The 23,221-nt window shown below is 42.4% G+C and overlaps 1 protein-coding gene across 2 annotated transcripts in view; it reads left to right on the forward strand.

Annotated features, from left to right (window-relative positions):
• IL15RA (interleukin 15 receptor subunit alpha) overlaps positions 1 to 10,946 on the forward strand; it is a 36,005-nt gene extending 25,059 nt beyond the window's left edge. Inside the window, exons 2-7 of one of the 2 annotated variants that reach the window (XM_087968929.1) lie at positions 2,910 to 3,098; positions 6,215 to 6,247; positions 7,492 to 7,860; positions 8,704 to 8,739; positions 9,476 to 9,530; positions 10,436 to 10,946. In XM_087968929.1, coding sequence (XP_087825055.1) covers positions 2,910 to 3,098; positions 6,215 to 6,247; positions 7,492 to 7,860; positions 8,704 to 8,739; positions 9,476 to 9,530; positions 10,436 to 10,589 — 836 coding nt within the window. In that variant the 3' untranslated portion in view covers positions 10,590 to 10,946. The remainder of the gene's footprint in view (positions 1 to 2,909; positions 3,099 to 6,214; positions 6,248 to 7,491; positions 7,861 to 8,703; positions 8,740 to 9,475; positions 9,531 to 10,435) is intronic. The other variant, XM_087968930.1, reaches the window with a different exon arrangement.
• Positions 10,947 to 23,221: the final 12,275 nt, after the last annotated feature.

A 23,221-nucleotide genomic window follows, 5' to 3' on the forward strand; every position in this document is an offset into this window, starting at 1 on the left:
GAAGAGGGGTGGGGAGAGCTCGTGATGGCAAGACCACGCACAACTTGCAAGCGTGCTTTTTGGGGCCCTTGACGTAACACTGTCCTTTTGCTGAGATTTCTTCCCTGTCCCTTGAAGGAGAACTTCCTTCCTTAGCTGACCACCATTGTTGGAAATCAGCAGTTGCAATCCCCGTAGTTGTGAAACAGGAAATACAGAAAAAATTGAAGAAGAGGGGGGGAAAAAATGATTTTCGGAAGGCAGAAAAGAGCCACCAGGATGATTTATAGCACTCTTGGTGGAGGCTAAAACATATGAAGAAATGTCTGGAATACTCTACCCGACTCTGTAGTCTCTTCCCCAAACCCCAAAAACTTTAACCTTAGACTGTCTACTATTGACCTCACCCCTTTCCTAAGAGGCCTGTAGGGGGCGTGCATAAGCGCACCAACGTGCCTACCGTCCGTCCTATTGTTTCTCTTATTCTTCTTTTATTTTTTTTATATGTACCCATTTCATGTATTCACAACTATGTATACACTTATACTTATTATCTTGTAAGCAATTGGCAAATAAAATAAATAAAATAAAATAAATAAGAATGGCTGCAAGAACTGGGTATATCTAGTTGAATGAAAAGAAGGACCAGGGGAGACAGGATAGCATCTTCCACTATTTGAGGGGCTGCCCCAAAGAAGAGGCAGTCAAGCTATTCTCCAAAGCCCCTGAAGGCAAGACAAGGAGCAACGGATGGAAACGAATCAAGGAGAGAAGCAACCTAGAACGAGGGAGAAATTAATTTAATTAAGGACAATTAACCAGTGGAACAACTTGTCTCCAGAAGTTGTGAATTCTCCAACACTGGAAGTTTTTAAGAAGAGATTGGATAACCATTTGCCTGAAATGGTAGAGGGTTTCCTGCCTGGGGAAGACTAGGGTGTTAGACTAGAAGACCTCCCAGGTCCCTTCCAACTCTTTTATTCTACCTTAAAATAGGTTTATATAGTCCAGGGTGCTGGAGGTTAGGTTCAAAACTCTCAGCCGCAGAAGCTCCCACCGCATGAGCTAAACGAAAACAAATAATATAAAACCATAAACAGTAATAAAGAGACGAAACGATGGAAATAATCAAAAGAAGAAATAAGAGGGAAACGAAAAGACCACAAATAGCATAGCAATAAATAGCAGGAAGTAGATGAAATAATGAAAATTATAAAAGACAATTAATAGAAAAAGAAAGATAAATTTAATCCTATGTAGTAATAGTCATCAACACATGAAGTAATGGAAATAATGAAAAAGGATAGCGAAACCGAATTAAAAAATTAATAGAAAAAAAAACATTAAGTGAAATAATGAAAATGATAAGAAGAAAAGATAAATGAACATAAATTAAAGGCAGTCCTCAGCTTATGATCACAACTGAGGCCAGAATTTCTGTTGCTAAACTCTCATTAACAGTTGTTAAGTGAATCACTGTGGTTGTTAAGTGAGAAACATGGTTGTTAAATGAATCTGGCTTCCCCATGGATTTTGCTTGTTAGAAGGTCACAAAAGGTTAAACATAACATCCCCGGGATTCTGCAACCGTCATAAATATGCGTCAGTTGCCAAAGCATCCAAATTTTGATCACATGACCACGACGAGGCCTCAACGCTGAAAACGGCTCATCGGTCATTTTTTTCAGGGCCGTCATAACTTTGAACGGCCGCTTAGTGAACTGTTGCAAGTCGAGGACTACCTGTAAGTACAGTAATCAAGAGACAATAAAGGAAAGGCCACCAGATCTATGAAAAAAATAATAAAAGAAATTAAGGCTAGATTTCAATTGATACGATGCCCCCTTGTGGCCTTTGGTGGGAGCTGACCGTCAGAGTGCGCATAGTTTGGCTATGTGAGACCACCCAGGAGCAAATAGAGCAAACAGAGGTTTGTATTTAAATAGTGGTTTATCTACAAAGAATATATACATACACGTTCCTTAGTCAGACCTCAAACAAACAGCAATCAGCAATTACACATGGAGAGAGAAATATATGCCCCAACTGGGCCTCTTCTTATTACAGGCTCTTAAAGTGATATCAGTCCAAAAACCTTGCTGACACCTTCCCAGCATTACGTCATCGTAGCAGCTGGTCAGCTCTTAAATCTTTACCCTGATACTCTTTCATTCTCTCTTGTCTATCTGTCTGTCTATCTCTATCATCTATCATCATCCTATCTATCTGTTTGTCTGTCTGTCTGTCTGTCGGTTGATCGATCGATCTCTATCACTATCTATCGATCTCTATCACTATCTATCTATCTATCTATCCTATCTCTATCATTTCTGTCTGTCTATCTATCTATCTCTCTATCACTATCCTATATCATTTCTGTCTGTCTGTCTATCATCCACCCATTCACCTGTCTGTCTGTCTATCTATCTATCATCTATCTATCATCTATCTCAGAGTGCGCACAGTATGCCTATGTGAGACCACCCAGGAGCCAATACAGCAAATAGAGGTTTGTATTTAAACAGTGGTTTCATCTGCAATGAATATATACAGACACGTTCCTTAGTCAGACCTCAAACAAGCAGCAAGCAACAAGTACAGCACGGAAGCACACATGGAGAGAGAGATACGCCCCAACAGGGCCTCTTCTTATTACAGGCTCTTAAAGAGATATCAACCCCAAAACTTTGCTGATTCATATGCAGCATTACATCATTGTAGCAGCTGGTCAGCTCTTAAGGGGCGTGCATAAGCACACAATCGTGCCTACCGTCCCTGTCCTATTGTCCCCAATTATTAGTTCCTATTTCTTATATTTAAACCTGTTTATTCTTATTTCTATTGTATTGTAAGCTTTTGACAAAATAAATAAATAAAAAATAAAAACAAATCTTTACCCTGACGGCACCCATATTTTTTACCTGACGCAGGTAAATGCGGCGTCCCCTGGCAGGTGCCGAACGCCCGCATCGACCCCGTGAACAGCAGCGACAGGAGGCTGCGATATGCCTGCCTGACGAACTTCAAGAGGAAAGCTGGCAGGTCCAACCTTATCGTTTGCGAGCAAGACCCAACCACCCGGGAGTACAGATGGAGTCCACCCGCACTGGTTTGCATCAGTGAGTATTGTGGCCGTGGGCTAGAAGGTCCCATAGCATCATCTCCAAGGCGGCTGGGTGTGGAGGAGATCCTTAGAAAGCCAGACCTCCAAACCGCTGGAGGGCATTGTGTTGAGGAAAGTGGGTCTAACTGTAGACCAGACTGGCAACTTTAAGCATGACCGGCTAGGGAATTCTGGGAGTCGAAGTCCACAAGACTTAACTTTTTTTTTAAAGAACAAAATAAAAGTGCAGAAAATGGCAACTAGGATGATTAAAGGCCCCGAGACAAAGGGAGGGAGGGAGGAAAGAAGGAAGAGGAAGGGACAGAGGAAGGAAGGAAGGAGAACAGAAAGGGGCGGGAGGGAGGGAAAGAAGGAAGGATAAAGGAAGGAGTGAGAAATAGACAAGAAGAAGGAAGGAAAGGAAAGGACAAGAGGAAGGAAGGAGAACAGGAAGGGAGGAGGGAGGGGAGGGAGTGAAGCAAGGAGAGAGAAAGGAAGGGAGGGAGGAAGAAAGGAAAGAAAGGGAAGGAGGAAGGAAGGAAGGAGAACAGAAAGGGGGGAAGGGAGGAGAGAAGGGGGGAATGAAGGAAGAAAGGAAGGAAAGAGAGAAACACACAAGAGGAAGGAAGGAAGAGGAAGGAGAAGGAAGAAAAAAAGGAAAGGAAAGGGGGAAGGGAGATGATAGATAGATAGTGTTGAGGTAATTCCCCGTTAGGAGAATGAGCGCATACAGGGAGACGTATTTGAGAGGAGTGTTTGAATAATACACATACAGCACACAGATACTATACAGTAAGTGTAGGTTTTTACTTCCAGAAACATTAAGCAAAGTCCAAAATAGGCAGTCCAAAATCATTCACAGGTAAAATCAGTCAGTTTTCATCCAGGGATAATCCAAATATCAAATTCCAGTGTCAAAAAACAGTTCAGTTTCAGACTTACATTAAATCCAGTAATATCAGTCAATTAGAAGAAATGGAGCAACAGCAATACTTTCCAACAGAAGGAAACAGAGACTACTCAGACACAGTCTCTTCTGAGACTAAGACTAAGACAATCCAGGTTTCTGGCTCCATCTTATGGCCGTTTGAGAAACCACACCTAATTACAGTTTTGCATTTTCTTAAAGATACAGTTTTAAAATGTTTATCCTGGTTTATATATTTCTAACCCAAATACCTGTTAGGTGACTTATATTCCTGATAGATAGATAGATAGATAGATAGATAGATAGATAGATAGATAGATAGATAGATAGATAGATAGATAGATGGAAAGAAATAGATATATAGATAGATAGATAGATAGATAGATAGATAGATAGATAGAGATAGATAGATAGATAGATAGATAGATAGAGATAGATAGATAGATAGATAGATAGATAGAGATAGATAGATAGATAGATAGAGAGGATAGAGATAGATATAGATAGAGAGAGATAGAGATAGATAGATATATATGAATGATAGATATATAGAGATAGATAGATAGATAGATAGATAGATAGATAGATAGATAGATAGATAGATAGATAGATAGATAGATAGATAGATAGATAGATAGATAGATAGATAGATAGATAGAAGATAGATAGATAGATAGATAGATAGATAGATAGATGATAGAGATATATATATGGTAGATATAGAGGGATAGATAGATAGATAGATAGATAGATGATAGATAGATAGATAGATAGATAGATAGATAGATAGATAGATATAGAGATAGATAGATAGATAGATAGATAGATAGATGAAGAATAGATATATAGAGATGATAGTAGATAGATAGATAGATAGATAGATAGATAGTTGGATAGATATAGAGATAGATAGATGATAGATGATAGATAGAAATATATAGAGAAGATATATATAGATGATAGATAGATAGATAGATAGATAGATAGATAGATAGAGATAGATGATAGATAGATAGAGATAGAGATAGATGATAGATAAGATAGATAGATAGATAGATAGATAGATAGATATAGAGATAGATAGATAGATAGATAGATAGATAGATAGATAGATAGAGATATATAGATATATAGATAGATAGATAGATAGATAGATAGATAGATAGATAGATAGATAGATAGATAGATAGATAGATAGATAGATAGATAGATAGATAGATGGAAAGAAATAGAGATATATAGATATATAGATGATAGATAGAGAGATAGATAGATAGATAGAGATAGATAGATAGATAGATAGATAGATAGATAGATAGATAGATAGAGAGATGGAAATAGAGATATATATATATATAGATGATAGATAGAGATAGAGATAGATAGATAGATAGATAGATAGATAGATAGATAGATAGATAGATAGAGATAGAGATATATAATGTAGATAGATAGATAGATAGATTAGATAGATAGATAGATAGATAGATAGATAGATAGATAGATAGATAGATGGAAAGATAGATAGATAGATAGATGATAGATGATAGATAGATAGATAGATAGATAGATAGATAGATAGATAGATAGATAGATAGATAGATAGATAGATAGATAGATAGATAGATAGATAGATATAGAGATATAGAGATATAGAGATGACAGATAGAGATAGATGATAGATGATAGTTCGATAGAGATAGATAGAGATAGATGATAGATAGATAGATAGATGGATAGATAGATGGATAGATAGATAGATAGATAGATAGATAGATAGATAGATAGATAGATAGATATAGAGATATAGAGATATAGAGATGACAGATAGAGATAGATGATAGATGATAGTTCGATAGAGATAGATAGATAGAAATATATAGAGATATATAGAGATATATAGATATATAGATGATAGAGAGATAGATAGATAGATGATAAATGATAGATAGATGATAGATAGATAGATAGATGATAGATAAATCGATAGTTGATCGATCGATGGGAGGTGGAGAGAGCGAGAGAGAATAATCACATTTAGCGGCTCTGCTCCAAGCGTGCTGGTGCCTTTTGAACTCTTCGTCCTTTCAAATAATCGATGTCTCTGGAGGGTTTCATGAGAAGTCGCCCTTCTGAGTTCATCCTAAGCTGCTTTCATGACCAACCAACCCTTGACTCCTCTTTCCCTTCTGTTTCCCCCAAAGACCTCGGCAACGCAGCTGAAGGCCCCATCCAAGGTAGGAGAGCTTGTCTTCCTTGCTTATTCCACGGGGAACCAGGGAGGGGGGAAGAGGGGATGGTCCTTCTCCAGGTCGTTGGGTCAACCATCAAACTTTTGGGACCATCAGGATGTTATTTGTGGCAGTTAGAGAAATTAACCAGTGGAACTCCTTGCCACCAGAAGTTGTGGGTGCTCTATCCCTGGAGGTTTTCAAGAAGAGACTGGATAGCTGTTGGTCTGAAATGGTGTAGGATTTCCTGTTTGAGTGTGGGGTTGGGCTAGAGGACCTCCAGGGTCCCTTCCAACTCTGTTCTTCCTAATATTCAATAATGTAGGTAGTCCTTGACTTACAACCATCAGTGGTCAGTGACCATTCAAAGGTACAACAGGAGTGACCAGTCCTCACACTTATGACTGTCACAGCATCCGTATGGTCACGTGATCAAAATTGTGGACTTGGCAACTGGCATGTATACTTATGACAGTTGTGTTATCTTGAGATCACAAGCGTAGATATTTCTTTTTTTTCCTAGTGAGTTCTCTTGATAAAAATATCCTAGCAATGTTGCCTTGGCCAACCTTGCCCAGCTAACCTTTGCCACGCGCCTTGACCAACTTGCTGCCAACCTGGCTTGGCCAACTTATCTTGGCCAACTTCCCTTGGCCAACCTGCCTTGGCCAACTTGCCTTGGCCAACTCACCTTGGCCAAATCACCTCAACCAATCTTCCCTTGGCCAGCTCACCTTGGCCAACCTGCCTTGGCCAACTTGCCTTTGTCAACATGCCGTGGCCAGCTTGCCTTGGCCAATATGCCTTAGTCAACTCACCTTGGCCAACTCGCTTTGACCAACCTGCCTTGGCCAACTCACTTCGGCCAACATACCTTGGTCAACTCGCCTTGACCAACATGCCCTGGCCAAGATGCCTTAGCCAACTTGCCTTGGCCAACCTGCCTTGGCCAACTTGCCTTGGCCAAATCACCTCAACCAATCTGCCTTGACCAAATCACCTCAACCAATCTGCTGTGGCCAACTTCCTTTGGGCAACCTGCCTTGGCCAACTCACCTCAGCCAGCTCACCTCAGCCAATGTGCCATGGTGGGTCGGCCGCGATGAATTCTTCCATTCTGTAAGCCAACTGCCTGAGGAGCCAGTTACTAACCTCTCGAGTTCTGTGTCTCGACTAAAAAAACCACGTCAGAGAATCTTCCCTCAGATGTGGCTAAGAATTTTGACTTCATCCCATATTTCTATAAGCAGAAACGGCCCGGCCTACGCAGACCCCAATGCGTACAAATCCAGTGAGCACCTCTGCACGTCCGTACGGAAGTCAGACCGACTCACCAGTAGTACCGGAAACGTCACGTTTAACCAACACTCCGCGTAGGACGGCTGAGCCAACGTCCGATAGCCTTGGGTCAACGGGGACACCTACCCCAGGGGGTGGACAGTTGACTCCGGGGACAGTTTCTGAAAGCATAACCCCCTCCCCGAGAACGACGCCATTTCCCCCAGACGAAACTAGCAAGACGCAGTGGACGCCACGCCTAACTATGTTCACGCCCTCTGAGGAAACACCTGGAATTACCACAGACCCCTCCGATACGAGTGTTCTGCAGAACCTGACAGGTTTGTTCCGGGCATCGATGCGTGTTCCTAACAACCGCCTCCTTTAGCGTGTCTGCATTAACCCTTCGCGGCTCGGATTCCCTCTTGGTTTGAAGAGTAGGGTAACCCCCAGGTGGATACGTTTCCCTTCGCCTTGTTGTATCTCTTAGAGGAGAGTATATGTAGCTCAGGGTTGAAAATGTGGGACGGTGGGGGTTCTCTGAGCTCTTGGTGGTTTTCTGGCAGACGTTTCATAACCGAACTAGGTAACGTTGTCAGTGCTGGAAGGGAAGCAGGGTTTGTGGAGTGAAGGAGAAGGAAAAATGGAGGAGGAGGAGGAGGAGGAGGAGGAGGAGGAGGAGGAGGAGGAGGAGGAGAGAAATGGTGGCACCTTGGTGTTTTCTGAGCTTGGTTGTTTGCTTGCTGATGTTTCTTGACCCAACTAGGTAACTTCATCAGTATTAGAAGGGATTGAGGTTTGGGAGGAGGAGGAGGAGGAGGAGGAGGAGGAGGAGGAGGAGGAGGAGGAGGAGGAGGAGGAGGAGGAAAATTGTGGGGTCCTTGATGCTCTCTGAGCTTCAAATTTTGGTCGTGGGACCTTAGGGATGCTATGACGGTTGTGAATCCGAGGACCATTGTCGCTTTCTCCAGTGCTGTTGTAACTTTGAATGGTTGTAAATCGAGGACTGCCTGTGTGTCATAATATCAGCTTCTAACATATAGGTTTGTTTGGTTTTTTGTTTTGTTTTTTGCATTTTCTGCAAATAATAGCATCTCACAAACTAAGCTATGCGTTTGCTTGTTGGTGAAAAGAAAGAGCCAGTCGTTTTTAATTCCTTAATTTTCTTTTTGTTTCTTTTGCAGCTTCTGTTTCCTTCGGAGCTGGAATCCCTTTGTTAGGTAAGGAAGGTTTCTGAATAATAATATATAGCATTTTTAGCAGCCATCCAAGTGGGATGGCCTGATCTAATTGTTTTTAATTTAAAGGATTAATCGTCACAATAGTCATTGCCGTCGTCTTTTAATGACCACAATAGTCATCCTTGCGGTGTGGAATCCCTGGGCAACTGAATGGAGCTGGCAGAGTTGTTTTAATGGCCGGATGCCTTTCCTGTCCCCAGTACGGAGTTTTGTTCAGCAGATATATTCTCATCATGAATAAAGAGAGAAATATCTGTGTCTACTTAGGATCGAACTCACAGCCTCCTGATGGTGAGGCGAGAGCTCCATCTCCGGGACACTGTACCACTCCAATTAATAATCGCAATAATATATCAAAATAGTAATTAAAAATAGAATTGTTACCCTCCAGGCTAAAAAATTGGCCCCAGGAATGATCCGAGACACTGTCAAAAAGGGAAAATGAAAAGAGACCGGCCCTCACCTAGTAAAGCCCTGTCTATTTTTAACATTATTTTTTTTTACAATGGAAAACGGCTTTCATTTGGCAATTGCACTTGGCATCTGGATGTATTTTTTTTTAATCTCAATTTTTAGACATTCCTGGTCTATTCAGGTCTAAATGGGATGGGGAGTTGGTGCGCTTTGCCCGGTTTTATTTATTTAAATAATTTTTTAAAAATTTTTTAGAACTTTTGAGGACTGACTATTCCCTTTAATTCACTTTTCTCTCTAGTAGCGGTAATCCTATCGGCAGGATTCATGTACTACTGCTATTGTAGAAGGTCACGGTAAGCTCAGCTCTGTTCATTCTTAATGTTGGCGATAGGTTTAAAGCGGCGTTTCTCAAGCATGGCCCCTTTAAGATGCATGGACTTCAACTCCCAGAATTCCCACCACCACCACGGGGTCTGGCTTCTCTAGATAACAGACTCTATGGTTTCTGGACCGCTGTGTTTAACCGAGGTTTTAAGCCAATGTTTCTCAACCTGGGCCACTTTAAGATGCATGGACTTCAACTCCCAGAATTCCCCCTGGGTCTGGCTTCTCTAGATAACAGACTCTATGGTTTCTGGAACTTATTGGCTTTTTTTAACTGAGGCTTTAAGCCAATGTTTCTCAACCTGGGCTACTTTAAGATGGCTGGACTCCCAGAATTGCCCCGAGTCTGGCTTCTCTAGATAACAGACTCTGTGGTTTCTGGTTTTTCATTGGCTTTGTTTAACCAATGTTTTAAGCCAATGTTTCTCAGGGCCACTTTAAGATGGCTGGACTTCAACTCCCAGAATTCCCCCCGGGTCTGACTTCTTTAGATAAGACTCTATGGTTCCTGGAGCTTATTGGTTTATTGGCTGTTTCTCAACCTGGGCCAGATTAAGATGGCTGGACTTCAACTCCCAGAATTCCCCAACCAGCACTGGCTGGGGAATTCTGGGAGTTGAAGTCCACAAGTCTTAAAGTTGCCAAATTGGACCTCCCCCCTCCCCCCCAGGTTAAATCCTTCCTGTAGTTTTACACTGTCACATTCCGGTTAAAAACAAGAGATTATCCCAAACTGCAAAATATAAATAAAGGGATTAAATGTATTCATTAAGCCAGCCTTAACAAATCCTGCCAGTCTTAACGTCTTCTCGACCTAAGATTCTCGAGGTAAGATTGCCACCCTGGTGTGAATGAATGTCCTTCCATCCCACAGGAGGCAGCCCAGGATCCCTTCTGTAGAAGAGATCCCAATGGATCCCATGGGATCTGAAGAAGGAAGACCAACATCGACCGGCCATTCTCCAGACCCAGGACCGGTTAACGAAGACGACCCAATGCTAACAGGATTACCTCCGCCGGTGGAGTAATCCTGCTGGGCCGATCATCGAAAGCATCGACGAGCTCTGGGAAAGAGGCCCTAAGCGCGATGCCAAGAGTCAGGGTGAACGTGGTGTCTGTCCGTAAAGGAGCCCTTAAATCTCTTTGGGGCGCCTAGAGTTCTCCCCGACTAGCGGCATGGAGAATCCCAACAAGTGTATCTGTGTGAGAGGGAGCTGAGAACACGAGAAGGGAGCGAGAGGCGAGAAGAACCGGTGGGCGGGAGTTGGAAGAGGACGAGGAAACAACACCCTGGTGAGATCAACAGAGGCATACGTGGAGAAGAAAGGAGGAAGAAGAGATTGAGTGTAGCGGAAGCTTCAACTGCAGACAGTGGAAGAGACGTAAGGTGAGCTGAAATATATCGTTTTTGGGGGGGAGGGGGTGTTCTCTCTTGGTGGCTTACTGGAGAAGTTTCATGACCCAAATAGGTGACATCATCAGTGCTAGAAGAGTGGAGTTTGTGGGTTGAAGAAGATAGGAGGAGGAGGATTATGGGTGCTTTGTGCTCTCTGTTCTTGGTGGTTTTATTGCAGCGTTTCTGACCCAACGAGGGAACATCATCAGTGCTGGAAGGGTGGGGTTTGTGGAGATGGAGGGGGGACTATAGGTTCATGGTGCCCTCTGAGCTTGGTGGTTTTCTTGCAGACATTTCATGTAGGTGACATCATCAGGGCTAGAAGGAGTGGAGTGTGTGGAGTTGAAAGAGAGAAAGGAGGAGGAGGAGGAGGATTATGGGTGCTTTGTGCTCTCTGTTCTTGGTGGTTTTATTGCAGACGTTTCATGACCCAACGAGGGAACATCATCAGTGCTGGAAGGGAGTGGGGTTTGTGGAGAGGAGGAAGAGGAGGAGATGGGGGGGAAGGAGGAGGAGGACTATAAGGTCCATGGTGCCCTCTGAGCTTGCTGGTTTCCTTGGAGACATTTCATGACCAAACTAGGTGACATCATCAGTGCTAGAAGGGAGTGGAGTGTGTGGAGTTGAAAGAGAGAAAGGAGGAGGAGGAGGAAGTGGAGGATTATGGGTGCTTTATGCTCTCTGTGCTTGGTGGTTTTCTTGCAGACATTTCATGACCCAACTAGGGAACATCATCAGTGCTGCAAGGAGTGAGGTTTAGGAAGTGAGATTTGTGGAGGGGAGAAAGGAGGAGGAGGAAGAGAACGACGACTTATGAGGTCGGAGGTGTTCTCTGAGCTTAGTGGCTTTTTTTGGAGACGTTTCATGACCCAACTAGGTAACATCATCAGTGCTAGAAGGGAGTGGGGTTTGTGGAGTTGAAAGAAAGGAAGGAAGACAGGGAGAGGGGGCCGGGGGGAGGACTGTGATGTCATTTTCTGAGCCTGGTGGCTTTCTTGGAGATGTTTCGTGATCCGACTACCCTGTTTCCCCAAAAATACAACCTATCCTGAAAATAAATCCTAGCTTGATTTTTACATGTGCGCCCAATATAAAACCTACCCCCAAAATAAGATCAATCCAGAGCTCTGTTATCGGCTGCAGAGGCCTTCAGGGAAGCCCTGGCCAGCCACAGAAGTTCCTGAAGGCTTCCGAGAGCGAAAAGGAGGCCGGGGGCAACATGCGCAAGTGAGGTTAGTCAGTGGAGGACTTCCCCTGAAAATAAGACCTGGTGCCTTTTTTGGTAGCAAAAAATAAATAAATAAAAATAAGACAGGGTCTTATTTTTGGGGAAACATGGTAGGTAATATCATCAGTGCTAGAAGGGAGGCGGGTTGCAGAGAGGAAGAGGAGGAGAAGGAGGAGGAGAAGGAGGAAGAGGAAGAGGAGGAAGGGAGGAGAGCTATGGGGAACTGAGCATGGTGGTTTCCTTGCAGACGTTTCATGAGCCAACTAGAGAACATCATCAGTGCTAGAAGGGAGGGAGGCTGGTGGAGTGGAGGAGGAGGACGACTCTGGGGTCCTGGGTGCTCTCTGAGCTTGGTGGTATCTTTGGAGGCATTTCATGACCCAACTAGGTAACATCTTCAGTGCTAAAAGGGAGTGAGGTTTGTGGAGAGGAGGAGGAAGAGGAGGAGGAGGAGAACTCTGGGGGCCTTGATGTTCTCTGTGCCTGGTGGTTTTCTTTTAGATGTTTCATGACCCAACTAGCTAACATCATCAGTGCTAGAAGGGAGTGGAGTTTTTGGAGTTGAGAGAGAGACTCTGGGGAGAGAGAGAGAGAGAGAGAGAGAGATGAGGACTGGGAAGGAAGGAAGGAAGGAAGGAAGGAAGGAAGGAAGGAAGGAAGGAAGGAGGAAGGAAGGAAGGAAGGAAGGAAGGAAGGAAGAGGAGGAGGACTGGCTGGTGGAGATGACCCAACTAGGTTACATAATCACTGCTAGAAGGGAGGGCGTTGCTGGAGAAAGAGAGAGAGAGAGGAGAAAGGAAGGAAAATGGAGGAGGAGGAAGGAAGAAGGAAGATGAGGAGGAGAGGGCAGGAGGAGAACTGTGGGGTCTTTGGGTGCGCTCTCTGACCTTGGAGATTTTCTTGCAGGCGTTTCATGACCCAATGAGGTAACATCATCAGTGCTGAGAGAAAGAGGAGGAGAAGGAGGAGAAAATGGAGGAGGAGGAAGAGAAGAAGGAAGATGAGGAGGAGAGAGGGCAGGAGGAGAACTGTGGGGTCTTTGGTGCGCTCTCTGACCTTGGTGGTTTTCTTGCAGACGTTTCATGACCCAACGAGGTAACAGCATCAGTGATGATGAAGAAAGTAAGTAGGGAAGCCAGATTCATTTTAACAGCCGTGTCACTAACTTAACCACTCCCATGATTCACTTAACAACTCAGGCAAGGAAAGTCGTGAATTGGGGCAAAACTCCACTTGACAAATGTCTCGCTCAGGGACAGAAATTTTGGGCTCAACTTTGGTCATACATTGAGGACTTATCTCTGTTTTCTGGGTTTTCTGGCAGCAAGACATCCAACCTCTATTTTAAGAAGAAGAAGAAGAAGGGGAAAGAAAATCCCATTTAGGTCCCGAAAATCCACCTTGGCAAATTTCCTGCTTGAAGCAGCACAAAAAAAATAAATAAAAAAAAATTGCATCACTGACTTGAAATGTTCTTTTTATTTCCCAGGGGGCCGGGCCAGTCTGTGGTTCCAGAACATTCTCTCGTCCGAGTCGCCATCTTTTGGGTTCTCAAGAAGCCGACAAGTTCAAGTAACCTCAAGATGGATTTTTTCTGGAGACCTTTGGCCTCCTGTTACGTTTTGGCAAGTGGGGCTGACTTTCTGACTAAATGGGAAACTTAAAAATGTCAAAGAGTCCAATATTTGCAGAGGGAAAATCCAGGAACCTCTGAACAACCAACAGAGAGAAGATTCAATCCATAGAAACCCCCCCTTTTTAAAAAAATCTGCCAATCAAGGAGAGAAATAAATTAAAGGGAATTGATACACACAGCCAGGAAGCTTGGTTCTCCAAAGGTGTTTGAAAGCAGGACGAAACTCATCAAAGAGAGAAGCAAATTGAAACTAAGGAGAAATTTCCTGAACATGATTTGGCAAGTGGGGCTGACTTTCTGACTAAATGGGAAACTTAAAAATGTCAAAGAGTCCAATATTTGCAGAGGGAGAATCCAGGAACCTCTGAACAACCAACAGAGAGAAGATTCAATCCATAGAAACCCCTTTTAAAAAAATCTGCCAATCAAGGAGAGAAATAAATTAAAGGGAATTGATACACACAGCCAGGAAGCTTGGTTCTCCAAAGGTGTTTGAAAGCAGGACGAAACTCATCAAAGAGAGAAGCAAATTGAAACTAAGGAGAAATTTCCTAAACAATGAATCGGTGGAATGATTTCCCTCCAGAAGTTGCGGATGCTCCATCCCTGGAGGTTTTAAAGAAAAGATTGGAAAGCCATTTGTATGTCATGGTGTAGGATCTCCTGTCTGTTCTGACCCAAACCTGGTGCCAAGGAAACAAAGGCCGCATATCAGACATGAATACAATCGAGCGAGTCCAGAAGTATTACTACACTCCTCTGCTCGCAACAGAATACCCTACACCAGGGTCCCCAACCGCCGGTCCGCGGACGGTACCGGTCCAGCGAACAACCCTTACTGGGCGCTGGTTGCTGGCGCCGCCATCTTTTTTGGTAAAAAGCGCTTCCGAGAAGTTCACGAAGCGCTGTTTCGTCATAAAAGATGGCGGCGCAGCTTCGTGAGCTTTTCCGGGTAGAAAGCCATTTCCGAAAAAGCTCACCAAAGCAGCGCGCCGCATCTTTTATGAGCTGCGCGCTCGGTGGCGCACGAAGCGCCTTTTCATAAAAGATGGCGGCGCCCAGTTGCGCCGGTACCGGGCGCGGCGCCCAGCTGATGTCGGAACCGGGCGCGGCATCGAAAAGGTTGGGATCCCTGCCCTACACCACCAGGCTTGAGATTTTGGGCTTGGACAACCTAGAACTACACCGCCTACGGTTGGACCTAAGCGTAGTATGTAAAATTATGTGCTACAATGATCTACCAGTCAATGACTACTTCAGCTTCAACCGCAACAACACAAGAGTACACAACAGATACAAACTCAACCTAAACCGCTCCAAACTCGATTGCAGAAAGTACGACTTCAGCAACAGAGTGGTCAATGCCTGGAATGCACTCCCTGACTCTGTTGTTGCATCCTCTAACCCTCCCACTCCTTTAACCTCAAACTATCCACTATTGACCTCACCCCATTTCTAAGAGGTCTGTGAGGGGCGTGCATAAGTGCACCATCTTGCCTACAGTCCCTGTCCTATTGTCCCCATTTATTCGTACCTATTCCCTGTATTCTTACTCATGTTTATACTTACATCTATTATCTTGTAAGCGATGGACAAGTCAAATAAATAAAAGAAACAAGAAATAAAAGAAGGAAGGAAAGAAGGAAGTAAGGAGAACAGGGAAGGGGAAGGAAGGAAGGAAGGAAGGAAGGAAGGAAGGAAGGAGAGAAAAGAATGGAGGGAGGAGAGAAAGGAAGGGAGAGAATACCCATTCCTAAGAAGTCTGTAAGGGGCGTGCATAAGCGCACCATCATGCCTACCATCCCTGTCCTATTGTCCCCATTTATTCATACCTATTTCCTGCATTCTTACTGATGTTTATAATTATACCTAGTATCTTGTAAGCGATTGACAAATCAAATAAATAAAATAAATAAAATAAAACACCAGACGCAAAACCTTTTAATGATTCTTTACGAATTCCGTTCCTTCCTGGTGAAAAGGCTGTTTCAAACTGATTGTCTCTGATAAGAACGAGCCTTGCCAAGGTGGTGCAAGGCTGCCAAGAACACTAGATAAAGTTGCTAAGAAATATTTCAAACACAAAGAGTCTCCAAACACAAACCAAGATATCCCAAACGTCCACAAGGCTTGAGTGCAAAAACTTCCTGCAAAGAACTCCGGTTTCTCAGCTGGCTTTTTTCTCTGGAGGGAGGGGCCATTCCCTTGCAGCCTTACTCCCGAGTCGCCCTGTTGGTGCAGCTGCTCTTTCCTTCAAGCAGCCCTGCGTGCACGCACACGGGGCACAGGCTCCTCGGGGACCTCTTCCTCACTGCTGCCAGACTCCACAATCTCCAAAGGCAGCACTCCACTCCGTGATGGAATAGAGTAGAGTAGAGTAGAGTAGAGTAGAGTAGAGTAGAGTAGAGTAGAGTAGAGTAGAGTAGAGTGAATTGAATTGAATTCTTTTTTATTGGCCAAGTGATTGGATACACGAGGAATTTGTCTTGGTGTAAATACTTTCAGTATACATAAAAGAAAAGATACATTCGTTAAGAATCAAGAATCATCACGTACAACACTTAATGATAGTGTTTCACCCAATCTATATGGATCCTTTGGGTTTTCCTTGCCTAAGTGTATGACTTTACTTTTCTCTACATTGCTTTTCATTTTGTTAGATATGGCCCAGTGTTAACAACCGGGTGACCAACTGCAATGATTCGAAGGTCGAAAAATGGGGCATAGCTCGCTTCACCAGTGTCTCGCTTAGCGACAGAAATGCTGAGCTCAATTGTGGTCATAAGTCAAAAACTCCCCTGTAGGAGGAAAAGTGGATTTAAAGGGGGAGCTGAATATCCAGAGGGGGGAAGTGAATAGACAGAAAGAAGCTGGAAGGAAGGACTGAAATCTGACATGGTGAAAAAGTATGTTTGAAATGGCATGCAATTTGTTTAGTTTGCGAAAGCCAGTGTATGTATTAAGTTTGTTTATTAAGAGGGGAGAAAAAAGCTGGGTTTATTTTAGTTTATTTTTTGGGGTGGGGGGAGGCACTCTCCCACATCATCAAGATTCCAGTTAGTTTTGAGATTTTGGAAGAATCGGAGAAGCACCAAACTGGCTTTCTAAAGTAAGTTTGCAAACTTCTGGTTTGTCTCAAAACCCACCCTCACAACCCTCACGCACACGAAGACATTTGAAAAGAAAACATTTGGAAAGTGACCCATGCAGTTTTAAAGGGGGAGGGGGGGAAATTAGAGTCCTTGTTACTGCAAAGAGCCATCTAACAGAACAACAGAGTTGGAAGGGACCTCGGAATTGTCCTAGTAGACAATTCCTTAAATAGGAGCCAGCCTTGTGCTGCAGCTGCCAAAAAAAAAAGCCAACGCAGTCCTAGGCTGCATAAACAGAGGGATAGAATCAGGACCACGTTAAGTGTTCATAATACCACTTTATAAGGCCTTGGTAAAGGCCACACTTGGAATACTGCATTCAGTTTTAGTCGTCATGATGTAACAAGAATGTTGAGATTCTGGAAAGAGTGCAGAGAAGAGCAACCAGGATGATTAGGGGCTGGAGGCTAAAACATATGAAGAATGGTTGCAGGAATTGGGTATGTCTAGTTTGATGAAAAGGAGGACTAGGGGTGCCATGATAGCAGTGTTCCAATATTTGAGGGGCTGCCCCAAAGAAGAGGGAGTCAAGCTATTCCGCAAAGCACCTGAGGGCAGGACAAGAAGCAACGGGTGTAAACTAATCAGGGAGAGAAGCAACCTAGAACTAGGAGAAATTTTCTAACAGTGAGAAAAATTAACCAGTGGAACAACTTAACCTCCAGAAGTTGTAAATGCTCCAACACTGGAACTTTTCTTAAAAACTTGGATAATCATTTGTCTGCAATGATGTAGGGTTTCCTGCCTAAGCAGGGGGTTGGACTGGAAGACCTCCAAGGTCCCTTCCAACTCTGTTATTCTATTCTAGTCCCATCCCCCTGTTTTGGCAGGAAACCCTACCCCACTTCAGACAAATGGTTACCCAACCTCTTCTTAAAAACCTCCAGGTATAGAGTTGTAATTGCAGGAATGTTCCAATCTCGGATGGCAAACCTCCGATAAAGAATGTTTCCAAGCAAATACAACTCAGGTAAACAAAGTCACTAATCTAAAGGACGATTAGAGAGAGGAAGTAAACATATGTTAGACTTTAACTAGAGATAATTAATTGTATGGATTACTGTGCTAAACAGTAATGAAAGTTAAGCAGTAACCAAAGTTAACCAGTGATGGAGGATAACTAAAAATGTGTATAAATGCAAGACTAGACTCCAATAAAGATCATCATGATTCAGTTGTTCATGATCAAACAACTCGACTGCCTCGTCATTACAACATCCAGGGATGGAGCATCCACAACTTCTGGTGGCAAGCTGTTCCACTGATTAATTGTCCCGACTAATTGTCAGGAAATATCTCCTTATTTCTAGGTTGCTTTTCTCCTTGATGAGTTTCCACCCCTTGATTCTTGTCCTGCCTTTCAGGTACTTTGGGGAATATGTTGACTCCCTCTTCTTTGTAGGAAGATCCACCTATTTCTCCAAAGCACCAGAAAGCAGGAGAAGAAGCAAGGGGTGGAAATTCATCTAGAGTAGCAACCTGGAAATAAGGAGATATTTCCTGACAATTTAGTCAGGACAATTAATCAGTGGAACAGCTTGCCACTTTTTGAGGTTCTCTTTGAAGATTATATTGGGTTGGGAACAGGGGTGTCTTCCTGGACACCCCACTACCAACAAGAGTTGGTCGGTTGGTTGGTTGGTTGAACAAACCCACAATCTTGGCTTTGAGGAAGCTCATCGTAGGCCCTTCCCTGCGAGGCCTCCGATCTCAGCTTCTTGGCTTGGAAAAACAGGCTATATGGACAGATCAACTTTAAAAGGAAATGAAAGACTTGGAATACTGTTTGATATGGAGTAGATTTTATGAGTGGCTTAAAACAAGGGGTAGAAAAACAATGAACATTCTTATTAAAAACAGGGAAGATATACAACTATAATTGCTATAAATATTAAAAAATATGAATGAGTTAAATACAAAAAATTGAAACTGTATTATATGGGAACTGTAGTATTACCAGAGCTGTTAATTTAGGTGTTATTATATTATTAGTAAATGGACAATATTTTTTACAGTGTCAGCTATTCTTCTCTTTCTCTTCTCTTCTCTTCTCTTCTCTTCTCTTCTCTTCTCTTCCTTCCTTCTCTTCCTTCCTTCCTTCCTTCCTTCCTTCCTTCTCTCTCTCTCTCTCTCTCTCTCTTTCTTTCTTCTTTCTCTCTCTCTCTCTTTCTTTCTTTCTTTCTCTCTCTCTCTTTCTTTCTCTCTCTTTCTTTCTCTCTTTCTCTTTCTTTTTGTAAATAATATATCCAGACAAAACGCTATATTCAAAAAGTATTTATGAATAAAATAAAATAAAATAAAATGTCAGCTGCTTCGTGGCCTGCATGAAGCAGCTGACATTGGTTTGTGCCAAAGCCATTTGTGTTGTGTTGTTGTGTTGCCATTTCAGCTCTTGCATAAATGAGCCGGCAAGCTGTTATGCCTCTTGTGTAATACAGCTTTAAGACTAGTACACTTCAACTCCCAGAATTCCCCAGCCAGCGAAACACAGCCATAAGATAGTTAACCGTGGTTAATCCTCAATTGAACAATCACAATGGAGCCCACAATGTCTGTTGCTCAGCGAGATGCCTGTTGGGTGAATTTTGCCCCCTTTTTACGACAGTCCCTGCCCCAGTTGTTAAGTGAATCACTGCTGCAGTTAAGTTTAGGGACACGGTCATTCAGTGAATCCGGCTTCCCCATTCCCTTTGCTCGTCAGGAGGTCACAAAAGGGGACAGCCTGACCTCCAGGACACTGCAACCGTCATAAATACGAGTCGGTTGCCAAACACCTTGAATTTTGATCACGTGATTGTGGGAATTGCTGCGACGGTCATAAGTGTGAAAAAGCCATGTTGCTTAATAGCTGGGGCCAGAAAGGTTATAAAGCTGAGGCAAAACTGACAACTGTCTTGCTTAGAGACAGAAATTTTAGGCTCAATTGTGGTCGTAAGTCGAGGACTCCCCAGAGTTAACTATCTTAACAAAATACATTTGAGTGTTCCCTATTTCTCTGTAAAAATAGGAAGAAAATATGGAGAGGTGTCTGAAATATATAATAAATCTATATATATAAAAGTGAATTACCCCTCACGCATCATTACAAAATCTCCAGAACTGTAAAGCCTACAAACTTGAAATTGGGCACGTATTTTCCTCTTGGCTTCTTGGGGCTCACTAAGAAAGGATTTTTCCAAATAACCATCAGAGCTTTTAGAGTATTTCCTATATTATTATTATTATTATTATTAACAGCCTCTGATGCTAAGGAGTTCTACTCCCACTCCCAACCTGAAGAGAACTGCACAATGGGGTTAAATCTGCAAGGAACATCCCAGGAATTGATTATTAACTTTAACTTTCTATATTGAGTAGTAGATCAACCCGAAAAATTCTTAGACACTTGGGTCCAGAGGCAATAAAGCAACCCACCTGCTTGTAATTTTTCTTTTAACGTTTTTATTATACATTCATCACGTTTCCAATTTTACAACATCTGTGTACTGGCTATATGAAGTCCCTTGATGTAAAAATGCATCATGGTATACATCCTGGTTATAACTATTACTCTCATGGTCATCTATCTGTATCTATATTCTGTATCTATATATAAAAGCGAAAGACCCCTCACGCATCATCACAAAATCTCCAGAACCGTAAACTTGAAATTCGGCACGTATGTTCCTCTTGGCTTCTAGGTGTTCGCTAAGAAAGGATTTTTCGAAATGACCATCAGAGCATTAGTATTTCCTATATTATTATTATTAACACGCTCTGATGCTAAGGAGTTCTGTTCTCCCTCCCCACCTGAAAAGAAATCTCTTCCAAATACAAAACACAAGCAGAGGAGAGGACTTTCAGTTTCAGTCTGTTTCACAGCAGCAAGCAGCTTTAGTACAGAACAGTTGAGCTAAGCCACGCCCAGGCTCCTTGCTGTCTCCTTGCTCACACAGCAAATACTGTTTCAGTTTCCAAACAGCCCTCCACTCTCTCACACACTGACAGGATGCTAGCCAGATGAATACCGATGGATGCTGGTAGGCAGAGGCAGAATTTTTTTCCTCCCCAAAAACTAAGCCCCATCACATAGTTTCGTAGTGAAGGACCGGTATCAAGCTACTTCTTGATACTGTTAAGAATTAATAGTATTTTTTACTATTTTTTTATGGAGAGAGGGAAGTGAGAAAGCCAAAAAAAAAAATAGTTTTCACGAGGTCCCCTCAACAGGGGATTGTAACCAAGAGTATCATCCTTGTAAGCTGAGAGTTTGGCAGTGCCAAGTTGGTATTGGCTGAGTTTGGAAAACTTCGGCAGGATCAGATCCAGTTCACTGGATGGGGGGAGGGAGGCACTGCTGCAAAATCCCAGGGCTATAAAGGCAACCGAGAGGTTAAAAAGCCAAAACTGTCCAGGAAGAACTAACTGCACGCCTCTTTTGCCGCTGAGGCTTCCTTGAGGCTTCCTTGAAATCAGCTGGATAACAAGCTGGACTTTGAACTGTGTTTAAAAAAAAAACTCTACAAAGGGATGGAGCACTTCCAAATATATTTTTTTCAAAAAGAAATAATTTTGTCTCTCTCTGTGTGTATGTGTGTGTGTGTGTATGTGTGTGTAACACAATCTTCCCTTTTATATATCTGTCCTGCCATCTAGTGGCCAATGGATTCTGAATTTTGTCCATGCACTTTGTGTATATCTGTCCATCCATCCACTCTATATCATCCATCCATCATCTATCATGTATCATCTATATCTATCACTATCTATTTAATCTATCCATCTCCATCTATTCATCTCTCTAGCCATGCATCTTTTTAGCCATCCATCCATCCTCCATCTATCCATCATGTATTATCCATATCTATCTATCTATCTATCTATCTATCTATCTATCTAGCCATCCATTCATCCATCATCTATCCATCATCTCATCTCTCCATCCATATCAATCTATGTATCTACGTATCTACCTATCATCTATCTCTATTATCTATCTATCTATCTATCTATCTATCTATCTATCTATCTATCTATCTATCCCTAGCCATCCATTCATCCATCATCTCATCTCTCCATCCATATCGATCTATGTATCTACGTATCTACCTACCTATCATCTATCTAATCTATCATCCATCTACCTACCTAAATATCTAATCTACCTACCTACCTATCATCCATCCATCCATCCATCTATCTCTATCATCCATCTACCTACCTACCTAAGTATCTAATCTACCTACCTACCTATTTCTTTCTGTCTCTATGTCCATCTATCATCTCTTTCTTTTTTTCTATCTATCTATCTATCTATCTATCTATCTATCTATCTATCTATCTATCTATCTATCTATCTATCTATCATCTCAATGTGAACTCATAAAACATTTCCTATACATGTTTTATAGTTGCCAACAGAAAGAAAGGGGGGAATTTCAAAGAGCAGGCAGCAGTGCAGAATCAAAAGTACATTCCATTCATATTTTCTTCAGAGACTAATTAGATGACTGAAGCTTCTGTTGCACAAAAATCTAATTGGAGAGCATGATTGATGACTCTTGGCTATGGACGTGTTTCGTTGGAGAATATGAATTATATGATATACCCAGAGGGTTGTGGGGGAAAGCAGAGTCAAGGGTGACAGTGAATTACGTGTCTCAGAGTCGGCTATGGCCAGGTCATGCCAACATGTTGACTTCCAATAAATCCTTTGAAGTTTTGGGAGTTTTGTCTTGAGACTCATGATTTACTTCCGGAATCCTGACACTCTATCCTCCCTCTATCTATCTATCTATCTATCTATCTATCTATCTATCTATCTATCTATCTATCTATCTACCTACCTACCTACCATCTATCTATCTACCTACTATCTATCTATCTATTCTATCATCTATATCTATCCTATCTATCATCTATCTATTCTATCATCTATATCTATTCTATCTATCATCTATATCTATTCTATCATCTATCTATCTATCTATCTATCTATCCACCTACATACCTACCTTCCCTGTTTTTCTATCCTATCTACCTATCTCTCTCTCTCTCTCTCTACCTATCCACCTACGTATCTACTCTATCTGTCTATCATCTCTATCCACCATCTATCTATCTATCATTTATTCTAGGGTATCTCTAGCATCTCTGTCATCTCTCTCTCTCTCCCTCCCTCTCATCTATCATCTCTATCATCCATCCATCCATCCATATTTCATGAAGAACCGTCATACCATCGTGACTCACTTCCGTTACCGTTTTAT

The sequence above is a fragment of the Notechis scutatus genome, chromosome 6 (genome assembly GCF_049901735.1).
Source record: "Notechis scutatus isolate UNSWTSFEM ecotype Mainland chromosome 6, rNotScu1.2, whole genome shotgun sequence".
NCBI classification, from domain to species: domain Eukaryota; kingdom Metazoa; phylum Chordata; class Lepidosauria; order Squamata; family Elapidae; genus Notechis; species Notechis scutatus.